The 18,066-nt window shown below is 45.1% G+C and overlaps 1 protein-coding gene across 18 annotated transcripts in view; it reads right to left on the bottom strand.

Moving 5' to 3' along the window:
* The window catches only part of Camta1 (calmodulin binding transcription activator 1), a 792,350-nt gene that overhangs the window by 4,271 nt on the left and 770,013 nt on the right, over nt 1-18,066 (bottom strand). For 9 of the 18 annotated variants that reach the window (XM_060378998.1, XM_060379008.1, XM_060379001.1 and 6 more), the window contains 9 exons: nt 15,175-15,362; nt 14,475-14,721; nt 13,688-13,759; nt 12,452-12,472; nt 10,988-11,181; nt 9,928-10,002; nt 7,418-7,448; nt 4,602-4,634; nt 3,922-4,100 (listed from right to left, as the gene is read on the bottom strand). In XM_060378998.1, the coding sequence (XP_060234981.1) occupies nt 3,922-4,100; nt 4,602-4,634; nt 7,418-7,448; nt 9,928-10,002; nt 10,988-11,181; nt 12,452-12,472; nt 13,688-13,759; nt 14,475-14,721; nt 15,175-15,362 (1,040 nt within the window). The remainder of the gene's footprint in view (nt 1-3,921; nt 4,101-4,601; nt 4,635-7,417; nt 7,449-9,927; nt 10,003-10,987; nt 11,182-12,451; nt 12,473-13,687; nt 13,760-14,474; nt 14,722-15,174; nt 15,363-18,066) is intronic. The other 9 variants (XM_060379006.1, XM_060379011.1, XM_060379012.1 and 6 more) reach the window with 5 other exon arrangements.

Here is an 18,066-nt window from a genome sequence, read left to right as displayed (position 1 = left end):
TCTACAGCCTCTCAAGGTATTTTACGATATGCCAGTCCATTAAAAGTTATTCACGATGAACACTATTATTTTCTAAGTATACTTAATAAAACTCAGGCAAATAGGAACATTGGTGGGGGGAAAAACCCAAACAAAGTATTGCTGGATTACATAGGTTGGAAATGAATGGAAGGAAACAAATATTCTAAGCAATTTAAGAAGTTTCATATGTACAACCTTTCAACTGAATCATTTCTTAGGAGTGTGAAAAGCTGTTATGATTTCTTCAGAGAAAGAAGATATACTCTTTTAGAAGAAAAGCTTAATCATTTATATTAAATTGCTACTGCACATGAAAACTTGCTTGTCTAACTTACTGCATGTACCAAGTCCAGCTTAGCATGACTTTTTTTTTTTTTTTTTACAAATGACAGTATATCTCCCAAGTGTCAAGCCCTTTTTTCTTGAAGCTACATGTAATGGCTTTTTTTGTTTGTTTTTGAGACAGGGTTTCTCTGTATAGCCCTGGCCATCCTGGAACTCACTCTACATACCAGGCTGACCTTGAATGCAGAGATCCGCCTGCCTCTGCCTCCCCAATGCGGAGCTCAAAGGCATGTGCCACCACTGCCTGGCTTAATATGCATTCATAGTTAAGGCTACCAAAACGAATTAGGTCCTAGGGTGTGGCATCACGTTGCAGAATAGGATAGTATATGATTATAGGCCTCTAATTTTGGACATGCATACTTGATAAATGGCTTCTTAAAAATTGAAACATGCTATAAGTCTGTGTTCAATTTTTAAACATGCAGCATCTAGACTAACATCCCTTCTGGCTAGAACGATGCAAGGCATGCACGGATGCCAACCTCACTTCCAGACATGCAGTGTCTGTGCTCACGCAGACCCATCTGCCGAAGTCCTGCAAGAAGTGCATGCTATGTCAACACCAGGTGTTTGCACATCAGCACAGAACTCATTCACAGCATTGCTGCCGAGACTTCTAGAGTTTCAGGAAGTCTGAGCTCAATCTGATAGCATCACGGTAAAGGCAGACCTTCATCTTATAGAACCATCAGCAATGCTTTACACAAATAAGTTCATCACTGAAGTGAAATAAAAAGGAGAGTGAAATGTTTTAGGCAACTTCATACCAAAGAATCTGTAACCAGTTGGTCGAAATAGGCCTAAGTTAACACTATTGTCTAGTCAAACTGCTCACCTTGGCTTTTGCACTTACCTCCTACCTGTACAATCTACTTCTTTCAGAGCTAATTAAAATGTCAACTAAGTTTTCACAAGGGTTTAAGTTACCACATAATGAACGCTGAATTAATTATGAAATTAATGATGTTATCATAGACCATTAATTTAAGGAGAGGGATGTGTCCACACACAGAGAAAGTCTACATAGAAGAAATGAAAACATTCCTATTTTCAGGTACATTAATTTCATCCCTACTGTACTGGAATAATAAATGACATGGAAGGAATGAAATGGCATAGAATTCTTCTATCTAACAAAAGCCTGTTAGGGGATGAACTAGAGAAAAGGCAGTAGGGGAGAAAAGACTAATCATACTACAGCATTGTTGAAAGTTACTGAGCACCTGTGACTAAAATGCAGCCCTCTCCCTGCTTTTTAAGTGCAGACTGTAAGAACCGTAGGAAGTAAGCAACCTGCCTCAACTGTGCAGCTGGTAAATGCACAGCGGCACCTGGAACCCCTGTCTGCTAGGCCCCAGAGCCATTCTGCTCCACTCTTCTGCTTCTAACGGGTTAAAAAAATTCCTGCTGTATTGTTTTTTCCAAAAGACTTTAATAGAAAAAATAATTTTGGATCATAGTTTCAATGAAACTGACAATGATTCCATTTTCTTCATCCTAAGATACCATTCTCCATGAAGCACTATATTGAATTTAAGTACAATGTTATTGGGAAAAACACCCTCAAAAACTGCACCTGGTCTAACACAATCCTGGAACCCTGGAACACACTGAAGACACCCTGCAACATAAGACAGACACACCCTGTTGACACCAACTTGCTGAGACAGCAGGAAACAGACCTGCGCCGGCTAGCCGGCTAAGATCACAAAAGGGGGCTTCCTGGTATCTGAATGGATATTGAGGATGAAACAGGTGTCTACATTTTCCTTTAAATCAAACATCAGGCAGATGAAATCAAGCATTCGAGTTATACTGCCTCTAAAGAAAGACTATGTCTTTAAATTGATCTGGGACAATACCCTGAGTACTAAAATTTTTAACAAATTCTAAGGAACAGTTATTTCAAGTGAGTATTTCAAAGAAATTTTAAAAATTGATTTTGCTTTATAATTCACAGATACAATCATTAAAAAGCATATTTAAAAATATACCTTTATAACAAGAAAGCTCTGTAAATTTAACCATCATCTCCACAGCTTCCTCCTTGTTCACGTGTTCTCCACGAACTACAATAGACCAGTGCTTCTATACTAACTACCATGCCTGCCTGACATTCTTTAAGATTTTATTTTGGTGCGTGAGTGTATGTGATTGTTAGTGTGAGTATGTGTGCGTGTATGTATCTGTGCAGGTACACGCACAGATCAAGGCCAGAGGACAGCTTTCAGGAGTCCATTTTCTTCCTTAATCATAAATGCTGAGGCTCAAACTCCAATTAGTGCAGAAAGCACCTGTGCCCACAGAGGCATCTCACTGGTCCTAAAAGGTTCCTAAGGTATTTTTCTATGCATCCATTATGACTTCTTCTTATAAATGTGTTCACATGACAGAAACAAACAAACAAACAAAAAAATCCAGTGGAAAGAAGAACTCATTCTTGTTTTACTCAAACCAAAATCAGTTGTCTAAACTGTTTTGCTTGGTATCACCTATGCTACAGACACGTTCAGCACATGAACCTAGTAAACCCAGATATGAATTTTTGAAGTTGGATTCCTACTTCAAAATACAATACCTGTGGTTAACTATCAGTACTGCTTAGAGCACAGGTCCTCAGCTGACCTTGTTAGGTTTCAGCAACTAAAGATTGTTTAAGTTTGGGTTTTCTTAAAGAATCACAAATGTGCGGCTCACATAGGACTAAGAAAGAAGTGAACCTAGAAATGACCAGGTACCTCCCTATCTACCTATGAATTAATTGTACTTGTTTCTGAGTCCCATTACACAGAAGACAGGCAAAATAGTTTTCCATGAAACAGGACAAATACAGGACAGAAGCTATGGTTTTTATATCCACCAGGCATTGCTTCCTCTTAGGAGAGTTACACGGAGCACCTCTGTGTTTTTAATTATTGTGTATGTGTCTATGTAAGGTCCACGCACAACAGTGCAGATGCTCTCCCTAGGAGTTACAGGTGGATGCTGAGAACCAAACTTGGAGTTTCTGCAAGAGCAAGTTCTTAACCACTGAGCCATCTTACTAGCCCTGAGGACTGTATTTCTGACTCTCTTACCAGTAATTTGAAAAGTACTTGACTAGCTTGGTGGTACTGGAATCAGGATAGCAAGCCTTTGAATCATGACCATTCAAATTACCAGACAATCCCAAGATTTTCCTGAGCATTCTAGGCTGCAAATAATTTCCACTGAGATACTATGGCAGTCTTCACCACAGACGAAAAGAAAGCTGCATCATAATGGACTGGAGTGATGTGTGAGCGAGAGCGCTGAAAGCCCACAGAAGCTACAGGGTTGACTCCATCAATGTCCAATGAGAATCCATGAATAAATGAGAGGCCTGCTTCAGAAACTCTAGCGAACAATGGCTTTATGGGAAAAGCGTCAGGCAAAGCCGCTTCATTACATCTATTGGATGACGCTCAGCCAGAGAAATGCTTCATGAGTCAGTGGCTTTCAGCAGGCAGAGCCTCGCAGTGCTGGCCATCAAAAAACCACAGGGCAGCCTGACGCTGCTTTCTGGTTAGTTACCTGTTGCTCTCAGGGCTGCAACAGCTTGTGGGAAATTTAGGAAAAGAGAGATCTTGCCATATTCCAGAAATTTCATTTGGATTGCAAAACAAAAAAGACAGAGAGGCCCAATAAGAATGACAGAGAGCATGTTGTCTGCAATTTAACACACACCACTGAGTTCCAAAAATATTCATTTCCTAAAAGAGGCAAGTGAGACACAATTACTTAGAGATCCATGACTCATCCTCCATGACATATTCCACATCCATTTCTGACTTCTTCCTGGATACACGGGGCCACCTGGAATCCAAACCTCATGCCATATTTAACTAAAGATGTGGCGAACACATCTGTTGGCCCTTGGCAACTGCTGACCTTTCTACAAGGGTACTCTTTCAAGTAGGGTTAGAAAATGGTACCTTGTATAAAAGGGTACAGCAAAGCCAATGCTGATTTGTAACTTCCAGGACCTGGTAACAACCTGTTGCAGAGAGTTCACTGGCTGCTCTGGAAGGCCAAGCTGCTTGGCTGAGGTCACCACTCACCAAAATGCTTGGTTGTTTCTCACAAAGTGAATTGTTTGAAAACCCAGTTCTTAAACACAGAGAAAAACCTGTGGTTTGAAAATTTGTGATTGAACACACTTAACTCTTCTTCCTCTAACAAAGATTCTTTCATTTCAGTAGAGCCACACCCACCTTTGGTAAACACGAGCTGTAAGCCAGTAATTTCTAAAAAAAAAAATAGGTTACTTAAACACCGAGGCTAATCATAAAGACCTTCCATGACCATGTGCTTTCTGAAGCCCTCCCTATTACCTCGTACAGAAAAAGGAGACACCTGTCTAGGAAATACAGAGAATGCCTCTCTCACTTATGAGGGGGCACAAAAGGTCTGTCCTTAAGACAGAGGGCAACATCATTCTGTATCTGGAAAGAGGCGCTGCTCTGTGTTTGCACACACTTTCAGCCATTTTTGTCTCAATACCTTGAGGCCAAGTTGTTGTGTGACCCGGTGACTTGCTAGTTCCTTGACATGTATTTCAGTGGTTCTGCTGTAAAACTGGGAACCACCACATGAGGCACAGCAGAAGGCCATGTGGAAAGCAGTACTTCCCTTACACACCTTTGGAAAACCTTTAAAATCACAAGCTAATCACGTGAATGAAAGTAAACGATAATTCATCTACACAACACGGGATAGTGAACATTCTCCCCTTAACAGAAGACTACTGTGTCTGAGAAGAAAGAGAGCCAAGCTCCAAACCACATGCTTATCAGAAGGTGCTAACACCCTTTTCAGTTGTTACAGAAATCAGGAGCTAAGCCTGGTGAAAGGCTGGACACAGTGAGCTGCACAGAGGGTGCTGGTGTCCTCTCCCAGCCCTCCCCAGAGAGGCTGAAAACACAAAGACACAGTTGGTAGTTTCGGGTCACACTGAAGCTGGGGTACTCTGCACTTGGGGTGAACTTATGGTGCCCTAAATCTGCTGGCAGCAGTGCCTACCTTTGTGGAGGTCCTTCTGCTGTGGACCTAGGAGTTTGGCCAACAGCATGGCTCACTCTGCACCACAAAATGTAACTGTATATTTTCAACTGCTTTTCAACATATAAACCTCTAACTGGTTTGCTGTCCTTTACAAATTAACAAAATAAGCATGTTATTCTCTTTGACATGTCATCCCAGGACTGTACACCTGAGGGAATGCTCAGCTCCCAAGGAGAAGTTCAACTTGGGGATTACGAACGGGGTACTGCTGCAGGTTCTTGAGGAAGAGAGAGCGAGAGGAGACCTTATCAGCAACTGCAGAAAGCCATAAACAAGCCATCCCTCAGTAAGGAGTCGGATAAATGGTACCGTCCCAGGAGGAACCTGAAACCCTCTTGGCTCCTCTCTCTCCAGCTCCCTGCTGGCTGCGTGAGGCATGAGGGATGTTATGAAATTCCAGCGTCCCATGCATGAGTGGGAGTCTCAGAGTTCATGGCAGAATGCAGCAGGCACTAGAGAAATTAAAGTAGGGACTCTGGTTGGCACTGAAATTAATCACCTTCAGAAAATGTGCTCTGGACAATGATCACTGTTAACATACCAGAAACTAACAAGCTTCAAAAGTGCGTAAGCAACCAGTTCAGATAGAATGTCAGCTCCCTTCAGCAGGCTCTACAAACTGCATTAGCATGCAAGATAGCCACTGAGTTACAGTGAGTAGCATGCACTTGCTCTCTCGAAGGGCGGCTGCTGCTTCTAAAAAGAAGTGTCGTCTGTATGCAGTGGGTGAGGTACAGCCTCTTCTCGTTTCCTCCTCTAGTCCAAGCCCAGACATCTCTGAGGGGCTCTACCACTGGGGTCTGAGCACTCAGTGGTAACCAACAGTCTAACACTAAGGAAGAGGGGCAGCATGGCTGTGCTTCTGCTTTTGGTTGCAAGTTTCTCCTTCAGCAGCTACTCATGGTGGTTTGTTTTACTCCTGGCTTTAAAGTAGTCAGAACTGCTCTACACGTAAGTCACTACTCAGGAAAAATGCATAAAAATCCACTGCCATATCATCAAGTTGACATGGCAGCAGCCTGCAGAGATCGACAGGGATAACCTCCCCATACACTGAAATAATTATGACTTATATTAATATTAATTGTACAGAATTATATAAATTACATTAATTAATTTTGAGAATTAATTTCCTCTCGAAATGTTATATAAGCAAAAGTTACCAAAGTTAATCCAACTGTTGGTGAGTTCTTGTCCTAGCTTTTAAGAAGTTTTCTGACTTGTCTTTCAGCTGTACTTGCACATGCTCTTGTGTGCAGCATGCACCTGCAAGCTGGGGTCCTATTTTCGGACCTTGGGAAGACTTGGCAGTGTCTACTGACCTAGCCAAGACAGCTACTCCCAACTGTAACATGGAATCTCTAGGCTTAAGGTACTTCACACGTTTTTATAAAGAGTGACAGTTCCGTGTTGCACATCTGTTGTATACTCAATGTCCTAGGGAGGCTCTGCAGGGGCAGCTCTGTATCCTGACTTACCTCACCACACAAAGAAAGAGAGGTTTAGAGACAGAAGCTCTAGGGCAGGGTGACAGGAAAGTAGTATCTGTACATTATTTTTTTTAAGCTTAGTTTTTCCTAATGAGCGTTTCTGCCTTGAAAGTTTTGACCAGTTTGAGGAAATTTGATGTGGAAAAATACTGTAGTTATAAAACCACTTGATGAATGTTTTCCTGTAACACAGCCTCATGGCGGCTGGGAGGCCAGTGTCCCGCCTGGCCTGAGCTGGACAGTGGTGTCGGAAGGCCCTTCTTACTTCCTCATGCACATGTGTCTGACCGCTCTCCTGCTGCAGGAAACAGCAGGGTTAGTAGTCAGGGTTAGTTCTTAGTTTATTTTATTTTTCATTCAGAATGGATGTGAAACTTACTGGCATACCTACGCTGCAGCCCCATGCAAGCAAGCAAAAAGCAAAATATTGAAAATGGAAGATAAGGAGAAACTGGCTAGCAGGCAGCTAAACTCACCCTTTTGTACAGCCTATGGTCCACCAGGGGGCTTTAGACAGTAAAACAACACCAGAGAGCTATTAGCATGTGAGGGTCACAGCAGAAATCTTATCAATAGCTTTATGTCAACCAAAGACACTACCAAGCGGTTTCTCTTGTTGGGGAGGAAGAGGAGGGTGATGGCAGGGGATGTGAAATGAGCAGGAAGAAAACCCATCAACTTATTTTTAAAAACCATTGGGATCACATGACCTAGAAATGGGACTCCTGCTGATTTCTGAGGCCTCTGTCTACCTACCTTGTTGAGAGGGTGTCATGAAGTTTTCTACCTAATACAGACTGTAAGCCTTCTAAGAGGGAATAAACATGACAATTCTGCTTATGAAAGTGACGGTAACTAAACCAGATGGGTTGCACACATCTGACGGAAAACACAAGTTTAAAAGAACCCCCAGGAGAGAGATCCAGGACTTCATCAGGCTCTGTAACCAAATCCATCAAATAAAGACGCAAAAATGGAAAGTAAGTAACACACTGCACAGCCGGGATGCAAAGGCTCCTGTTGTTTGACTGCACATTTTTCTACCGTCTGAACCACCGAGGGCCAACACAAGAGCAATGGGCTTTGTTTTGCTGCAAACTGTAAGCACAGAACCCCAAACCTGATGCTCTCTTCACAGGAGACTTGCCATCCTCAGTGAGGACAGGCTGGTTATAATACACTCAAGACAGGTGAGATCTTCAGTAGATTTCTCTCTGCTAGTGTAAAGAGAAGGAATTGATTCCTCTGTCCAGCCTGTTTTAGGAAGAGGTCTTTTAAGCGAACTTGTTTTAACTATGTTACTCTTTGACTCATCCATTGTAAACAACACACCCTCAGAAGGAGGACTTTGGAAATTCAGTGACAGGCTTGGGGGGGAGGGGCTTTGCTTACACTGCACCTCTCATATATGCTCACACTCAAGAGAAAACAAAGTGGAGGAAGCACAGCACAGTTTAACCCGTGATGTTCTGCTTTATTGGAAATGGCCTCAAAGCAGCATTAGGGTCTGGAGAAGAAGAAACAGTCTCAAGCAGAGACTCTGCACCATGGGCTAAGTCTGCTGGTCCCTGGGCTGGACAGTCTTTTGGGGCTCTCATTCTGCAGACAAAATAAAGGAAGAAGGGACTGTGAACATGTGAGGATGTGAAGAAAATGACCTAGGGAGTTCAGGGTATTTTACCAACTGAAGAAACTCAGCTATTCTACCAGGTCACAAGGAACTCAAAGACATGGCTTAACAATAGACTGGCCCTGGGGAGACTTGCAGAATCACCTTCATTATGTGAAAGCCTACCCTGTAGTTTCCTATCGTCCCTGCCAGGACTTCCTCAGCAGGCTTATTCACATTTGTATTTTTATGTGCTAGCTCTCAGGGCAGGAGGGGTGTAGGAGGGTGGTGGAGGAGGACCTTGATCCAAGACATCGCATCCAGGGGATGCACCTGCCATCTAAGGTCCCTCTAGAGATGCCCAGCAACCTAACACTCAGTCTTTAAGGTTTTCTTTTACTGTTGATGTCATGGCTACGTTTCCTTCTATGGTCACACAGATATGTGTCTGTGTTATCTTAAGTAAGTGTGTAAGTTCTCAGTTAAACTTTAAGTTACAAAAAGGCAAAATATTTTCAGGGATTAGCAACTTAAATGGCCTGAGGAGTAAGAAAGCCTGACGTGAAATCTCTGAGGAGTGAACCTGAATGCAAAGCTTTGGGGATGGTTAAACAGGAGAAGTAGAGAACACAGAGCCAGCTCCCGCCTGCAGCTCCCGCCTGCAGACGTCAGCTGCTGCCCAGAAACAACACACTGCCTCAGTGCAGCTCCTGCCTTGATGTACAGAGAGAAAGCAAGTCTGTCCCTCTCCAGCCCGAGAAGTCTGTATCTTGGCCAACAAAGCTCACATCTGAGAAAAACTCCTCTAGGAAGGCTCCATGAGAAGATGCCATATCCTTGGGGACCAACAGACTGTCTTTTCCTCTGAGTTCCCTGCCCTCGCCTTGGATCAAATCCAGCTGCTCTCTGGTAAACTGAATGGGAAATGCTATCTTCTACACATCCAGCAGAGGGCACCAACTACTTAGAGTAAATTCCACGTGTGACAACCTGGATGGCATTTAAGGGTTTTCTCCTCTTCCTTGACTATTCTGTGTGGATGTCTACTTGCAGAGTGAGGAACACAATGAAGACCATAATGCAACTGGCACATAAATGATAGGTCAGAGATCTGAACTAAAAGCTAGTCCAAGCCAAATACATTCATGCCCAAATCACAACAGAAAACACTGCTGTGGGTCTCCATGGTCACACACACCCTCTCAGGTCACTGCAGCCCAGGTGGCAGTGCTTACAGTCCCAGCATCCCACCATGACCTGGAGTGCTTACCCCATGCTTGCTGGAGGCTGTCAGCATTACACAGACCCAGCAAACGGTTAGAAAGGTTGGGACTGTTTTGTTACTCTCTGTGGACAGTATGTAAGGACTTGGTGTACCTGTGGCGACAGCGACGTAGAAACCTCATTATTTTTCGAGCAGCCTGGTCCTGCTTTTTGGTCAGCAAACTGCTCCTGAAAAAGCCAGAATATTATCGTCATAAGAAAGGTTCAATAAAGCTGATAGTGCAGACACTGAGAATTGGTCTGGTCTGCACTGGGAGGAGACTTTCAGTTAAATAGCATCACAGATTGTACTGGAAAGCACACGCTGCTCCCACAGCACTGCCATCGGCCCGGGCCTCTCCCAAACCTTTGTTTTGTTTTCTTTAATTTGTTTGAGACAGGGTCTCATGTACCCCAGGCTGGCATCAAAGCCACAGTGTAGTTAAGGCTTTTGAACTCCTGGTCATCCTGCCTTCATCTCTGAAGTGCTGGAACTACAGGCATGTGTTACCTTGACCGGTTATGTGATGCAAAGGGCTTTGCACATGCCAGGCAAGCACTCTGCCAACCGAGCTATGGCCCTCTCAATTTTTAAGGAGACAGTATGAAGACTAAAAATAACTTGGTCCCTCCCTATGAGTTCTTACAACTTATTATTTATCTGGGGTAAGCCAGGAGCCTGCTGTGTAAGCCAGGTGGGATCTAACTCACGATCCCCTCAGCTGAGAGAGTGCTGGGATTACACCACACACCCAGGTCTTTTCCAGCTTTCTGTGGAAATGGGCCTCTGGCACCAGCCAGACTTCTTCAGTTGAGGACTTAGTTCTCAACTTGATACTATCTTGGATCTACTTTCTACTTTTAATCTTTAGCCTGCTACTCTCTAAACCAGAATCACTGAGCCTTCTGGTTCAGAACACTGCAGAATGACTCCTCTGTAAGTTCAAGTTTTGGTCCTGACACACTGTGATTAATGCTAAAGTTGGCCAGTGACATCAAGTAACACCATGTGGCAGTCAGAAAAAGGCTCCCAACAACACAGGTACTGCTAGACAAAGCCACAGCGCCTTGCCTGTGCTGGACAGAGTCGCTGCCAGCCCTCAGGCCCTGCCCAGGGGCATGCATAGGCGGCATGCCAGAAACGTCCCCACCAAACGCTGCAGCCGTGAGCCACCTGAGCTTTTGCTGCACGATGACCGCGGTCCTGCGCGCTGGCCGTCTCCTGCCGCATCTCTTGTAACTCCGGTAGAAGTTCTGAATCAGCACGGCAGCACGCCGGCTCTGCTGGAACCGCTTCTGCTCATAGTAGCTGCGAAATTTGCTCTGGATGAGGATGGCCGCCTGTGTCATCTTTTTGTAAAGTGCATACTGCAGGGGACATAGAAGGAACAGGACAGTAACAACAGGAGCCGAAAGTCCTCTGAGCCTGGGAGGCAAGAGCCCCTCCTTCATTCCTACCCTAGTCCCTGCTGGGGCTGACCACAGATGCCAACAGCAGTCTTCCAAAATGGAAAGAACTACTGTCAGACCTGCTACATGGCACCTTCATCCTTAGTAATGTATTTTCCTCTCATAAGAGAGATTTCCAAAAACATTTTAAATGCAAAATTTTAAGTTGTTTTAAGATGAATTTACTATCCAATTTAGGAATATTTTAACTCTTATTATGCCTCTTGATTCTACTCATACAGAGAGCTACCTAGCAGTCAGCACCATTTTGTAATTAATTTGCTCCATACCACAAATTTCTGACAGAGTGACAAGGTCCCAAATACAAGGCTTATCATGAAACGCTGACACTTTTAAGCCATTTCACCCTGCAAAAGATTAACACTCATCAGACCCACACAGCAGCCTTGAGATGAACCCTAGAAGGCTGCCAGAGAGTTGTGGACTGCGTAGGAGCCAGGGTGAGAGGCCCTCAACCTGACCTGCTCCACAGCTACAGGTCCAAGGGAGTCACAGGAGTTAGGCCTGGCTTCTGAATCCTTCTCGAGGCCCTCAGAACACAAAGCTCACCACTGTGCCATGTGGGAATTTCTGATGCAGTGATGAAATCACACGAAGCTTTTTGTTTACAAGAAGGCAACTTATCTATTGTTAAGAAGACAAACTACTCAGAACCCCACCCCATGCCTAACTGCATCCCTAGCCGTACCTAACACGAGGGAAGGAAGCCGACTTCCTAGAACACTCAAAAGCAAATGTCTCTTGTCTCTCCTAACCTGCTTTAGGGTCGTTTCCATCCATCCAAATGTCCTTTAAGGTAACTGCATCTTACAGAGCTTCTATAGATTTTGTCACTGTGGCCTGAGCACAGTGCATGTGCTGGAGCCTAGGGCCACGGTGAAGCCCATTCCAGAAAACAGGAATTTGCTTAATAGCTACTAGGTTCAAAGTCACCGGCTTGGATGGACTGACATGGCCATGAAAACGTCCACCTATCCAAACTGTCCAAGCCCACTCCACTAGAAGACCACAGGTCCCTGAAGACAGATGTACTGTCTCAGGTGGCTTGGAAAAGGAGCATTATGCTTGGTGACTGTGCCTTCTTAATGACCCCTCCTTGTGGCTGGGATGGGTGTGAAGTTTGTGACTCTGGTGGAATGGTTTGTGAAAGGACTCGGTATGTCGTTACCTTCAAGGCTATCCATGTCAGCTTGGGGGAGAAACAGAAAATACAAGATTAACGTTAGATTACTGAATATAGGAAACAACCCAAAAAATGCAAAACCAGTACAACTCCCAAGCAAAACCAAAGCCAATAAAAAGGTAGCCTGGTTAGATCAAAGCCTTCTACCTTCCAAAATACCATTCTGAATTTTCACAATTTCCAAAGGTAATGCCTTCTACCTTCCTAGCCACAAACAGCATTTCCTCAGCAGGGGATTTTTATTTCTCTTTTTTAAAAAAATAAATACCCGTTGCCATCACAGACTTGAAACCTCAATTCTGTGTGATATAATCAAGTGCTAATGTGGAGCCTGTTCACCAGTCACAGAGACAAGGAGACTGTGGTGTCAGCGTTTTACACAATAAACCTTCAGTGTCTGGGATCTCACACTCAACTGGCCATAGCTGGAACCCTTACTTCCTTGCTCTTGATAGTTTAAAGGAGAAACTTGGAAAACAAAAGCAAACAAAAGCAACCCATACTATAAACCAAAATCCTGGGTCAGAGGATAAAACGGGACCCCAAATTTCTCTGCAATTGCCACACAAGTTAACACACAATATCCTTTACATAACAACCTAAGGTTACCCAAAGTCAAAGAAAATAAGTCCAAGGTTTTCTTTCTACAACCTTTCTCAGAACCAACAGCATATACATACACGCCTGTGTGTGTAGGACTGTATCCAGGCTGGCTTTGAACTTGCCATCCTCCTGTGTCACTCTCTGAGTGCTGGGACTAGAGGCTTGTGCCACTGTTCCCAGTAATAGGCCCAAATTTTAACAGGTACTAGTCTAAACTCAATGAGGGAAGTTTCACTATTTTATGACCACCTTGATATCTATAAACTCTAACATTTGCTTCACTCTGCCTGCTTCTTCCTCTGAGAACGGACATAAAGCTGCCTGGAGTAGCTCTGAGGCTATGGCACTCCTGGAAGGCTGCCATACCCTGCAAGCTGTGATGCAAGCAAGATCTCCACCAGAGCGGCCTGCCTATCAAACTTGCCCCTGTCAGCTACAGCTTGGAGGCAGACTGCTGTCTTCTTTTCTCTAGTTCTCACTCATGGGAATTCAAGTTAGGTCTTTGTTATCAGGGGTTGGATGTGGTACTTTTTAGCCAAACTGCACAGCAGCATCCTCTGAGGCCAGGGCTGCTTGGACAGGTGCCCTTCCCTTCTGAGACACACAGCTGAGCTTTACCTGCTTGTACTTCCTGTAACATCGCTGAATGACGGCAGCAGCCACTTCTTGCTGTTCCCGCAAGGGTCTTCCCTGAAAAGTAAAGCAAGGGGAGATCAATAACAAACTAAGTAAGAATTGTCAAACACAAAAAATTAGAACTTTTACTCATGTCATGCACCCATCCAAGAATAACCCAGGTTTGCTGAACTTCACTGACAGGGGTCACTACACATTAAGAAAATGATTTTCAGGCTCAGTCTCCAATTACTTTTGCTTTTCAAAGTCAAACCATATTTGGATGTTGGGAGACATAAAAAAACGCGCATTTAAAAGGTTTTGTGTTTTTTTAAACAAATTAGGTATTGTACTACTTATCTTTCAGGCTCTCAGCAATCTTTCCTAAATAGCTCAACTACTTTCCTTTCAACAGCTTCAGACAGCATGATAAGATTGTTCTAGGAATGTACAGAAGGTGATGGAGTCCCACCCTGTCCCCTCCCCAATAAAGACACACATCTAAGCTTATCACTGAGTTCCCAGAAGCTTTCGACAGCCCACAGTCCTCAGGTCCCTGGGGCTCAGGGAAGCCCACAGTCCTTGGGCCCTGACTTAGGTCATGAATCCTTGTAGCCAAGGTGTCAGCTTATCAACAATAAGATGATGACTGCCCTCCTACTGGTTTTATTTGACTAAAGCTCCTGAAAGTCATTATGATAATAATACAACATAACATCTTCCAATAAACATTTTATCAAACCACAACACACAGGGAAGAAAATCTGGGATGCAGATACCCCTCTATTACCTTGTATTTCCGGAAGGCTGTCTGGACAAGCCTGGCAGCCTCATAAAGTTCTCTCTGCTCATGGTCGGACAGCGTGAGCTGAGCAAGCTCATTCTCCACCTTCTCGCTGGTGGACGCACTCAGGAATTCTGACCAGTCTGCTGCAGAGGGAAGGCTGGGTTTCTCAAAAGCCACTTCACTGACTGGGGAGCCTGCAGGGCTCAAGCTAGCATTGGAAGAAGGAGTCAGCGGCTCAGTGTACGCACTCCTGCAAGGGGAAAAAGAGACGGCGGTTTAAAGGCCACAAACACTGTCCGTTATCTAGTAGTTTATGAGACAAAACAGGATCCACCTGAAGCCACCCTGGGCTGTTAAGAGGCCTCTGTCGGTTTGTAGGATGCTGAACACACTCAGGACTTTGGCTGCACCTCCGTTAAGTTCACACTGAGCACCTATCATCCATGTGGCACTGTGCTAAATGCCAAGCCCACTGAGGACACTCCCTCCCTCTAGGAAACTTCAGCTGATGTGGGCATATCAGCTGATATGACATCCGATAAATGCTGATGTGGGAGGAAGTAACAGATGGAGAGGGCAGAGCCAGGGTTTGGAAATGGCAGAATGCTATGTGCCCTCCTAGTGAAAGTCTCTCTTCACACCTGGCCTCCATACCTCCAGTTAAACCCAGAGCAAAGAGTACCCAACTGCAAATCTTCCCAACCTGATGTGGGCAGCACTGGGCAGACGGTCAGCATCAGCTAGGTAACTGGCCAGCCAGCTCATCGTACTGCTAATGGTAGCCGGATCTGTTCTTTCCAAGGCTGAGGACTCCACAGGCACAAAGTTCTCCTGCTTGATCCGGTCTGGTGTGGCCTCGATAATGTGCTCCGCCAAGGTCATCATGTTCACCTGCAACCAGAAGGCCACAGAACACCAAGCTTAGAAAGAAACCTCCAACCCACTTTACTGTCCTCAAACCTTGTACAGGAAAATGAAGGCAGGGCAGGAGGTGGGAAAAGACAGCGAGTTTACACCTTAATCCGATATACTCAAACAGCATTTTAAGTTAGTATGTGACTCACCCTGAGGCCTAATTGTCTTCTAATCATAGTCTGGCCTCACACCTTGGTCACCTCTAGTGGACTTCTGTCTTGGGCCCACTGTCCACTATCAGCATCATGAACCATTAGGGACCCACACCTGGGAGGTTCCAGGTAAGACACCATCTTAATTTTAAAACATTATTCCACTTACTTATGTGCCTGCACATGTGTGGCCAAAGTACAACATGCAGGCGTTAGCTCTCTCCTTCTCCTGTGTGGTCCAGGAGACTAAACTCTGGTCAGCATGCTGTGCCATCTTCTTGGCCCTAAATATTGTGTGTGTGTGTGAGTATATCTTGCGTGTACGTGTTTGTGTGTATGTGTGTGTGCATGTGAAAACATGGCTGCTCATGGCCCAGAAAAGGGTGTTAGATCCCGTGGAACTGGAGCTGTGAGCCACCCAGCACGGCTACTGAGAACCAAACTAAGATCCTTGGCAAGATCAATGACCTCTCTAACCTTTCCTGTCCCTAAGATGTAATCTTGTGTCACATACATCAGACCACTCTCCTTGTTCCTTGTCTGGGAAAACCCAGTGCTGTGGACAGCAGCAACCTGCTGAACCTCGGGCTCAGTTATGCCTACCCATTTCTGGATCTCCTGGACTCAGGGGAAGGTTTATGGCTCAATTCTGGGAAGTAGGACTGTACACCATGGAAGTATGAGAACATGAGTCTAATTCCCAGCACCACATAAAAAGGCAGGTCACAGTGGCATGTGCCTATAATCTTAGCGCTGGGGAGACAGAAGCAAGAGGATTCTGAGAGGCTCAGTGGCAAGCCAATCTATTCATTAGGTGAGCTCCAGGTTCAGTGAGAGCCCGGTCTCACAGTGTAAACGGAGAAGCAATGGCAGAAAACAACTGCCGACCTCAGCCTCTGCACACCCTCACGCATACATGCCGAAATAAAAATGTATTTTTAAAATTTCTTGTACACCTCCTAAAAGTGGTGATAAAATGCAACAGTTTAGGTTTTCACTAGATACTCTGGCCTCCATGAATGAGTGATCTGAAAGGAATTCCACAAAAGGTAGAAATACCTCAGAGGGTTACTGTGCTAGAGCCTAATGCTTTTGCTCACCGGTTGGTTTCTCAGCCTGTGGAGTGGTTTGGGGAGGCTACGAATCCTTTAGCAAGTAGGGCTTACAAGAGGGGAGTAGGGCTGATGGTGACTGTCATCAACTGAGGCCTCTGGGCAGGTCTGCTGAGGATGGTTTTGATTGTGTAAATTCATGAAGGCAGACCAATCTTTACTGTGGGCAGGGCTGACCCCTGGGCCAGTACCCTGGCAGTGTAAGATGGAGAGAGTGAGCTGAGCACAAAGACGCAGTCACTGCTCTGAGGCTCTTGACTGTACTGTAAGCTCCTGCTGCCTTACTGCTCAGCCACGGCAGACTGTGCCTTGAATGACGTGCTGAATAAAAGCCCTTCTCCCTCAGGCTGGCTTTGTCAGGGTATGTTACCACATCAACAGGAGGAGAGCCGAAGACACACACTGTTACACTCAGGTCTTAGAAGGCCTAGCTCCATTTCTGGTTCCTAAGCACGCACAGTAGCTCCCTGCCACACCCTTCCAGGACCATAAACTCTTCAGCTGGTTCTGCATCAGGTATTTTGGTTGCAGCAAAACTAAGACATGGAAGATTACATTCCAGTCAGATGAGGTTCCCAGGCTCTGCACTGCCCTGTTGAGCAGCGGCTCACGCTCCTGCTGCCATGGCTTCCCCACTACAATGGACTCGACATGCAAGCTGAAGCAGAATCCTCCCTCCCTCCCTCCCTCCCTCCCTCCCTCCCTCCCTCTCTCTCTCTCTCCTGTTAGCTGGTTTTGTCACACCAAGCAGAAAAGTAACTAATACAGGTTCCAGCAGGAATTGTCCATACTGAGGACTAGGCAAACTCTACCAGGCAGAGCAGAGCCAACAACTTGTGTAATCGGAGTTTTATCGAATCGCAGCTACACTCTTCCCTTTAACTTTGTGCACGGCTACTTTCGTGCTCTTACAGCAGACCTGTGGTTCTTATAGTTTCTGTACGAACCACAAAGCCTAAAAAGATTCATCACCTGGATCTTTACAGAAAAAAGTTCACCAGCCTTTTGGCTACATTATTTGACTTAGGGTGGGCATGACAGGACACACCTGAAGCCCTAGCTACTTGGGAGGCTGAAATGGGAGGATTTTAAGTTTGACACCAGCCTGGGAACTTAATGAGACCATGTCTCAAGATAAAATTTAAAAGGGGGCTGAGGACTGTGCTCAGTGGAGAGTGCTGGCCTAAGACATGTGAAGCCACAACATTACTGGATTTAACCTGGTGGGCAGCCTCCTGGCTACATGGTTGCTGGTAAACGAATGTTGGGGTCTCCTCTCTGTCAGGAGTAGGGACTCTACTGGTAATAAGTATGCACGCTTCTCCTCCTTCACAGAATACCAGAGGCAGAAAGCTCCCCCAGGGCGCAATGCTCAGGAATGAGTGACTCAGCAATTACACCTTTGTTGGACCAGCT

Source organism: Meriones unguiculatus, chromosome 3 (genome assembly GCF_030254825.1).
Source record: "Meriones unguiculatus strain TT.TT164.6M chromosome 3, Bangor_MerUng_6.1, whole genome shotgun sequence".
NCBI lineage: Eukaryota > Metazoa > Chordata > Mammalia > Rodentia > Muridae > Meriones > Meriones unguiculatus.
This window is presented reverse-complemented; position numbering and strand designations above follow the sequence as displayed.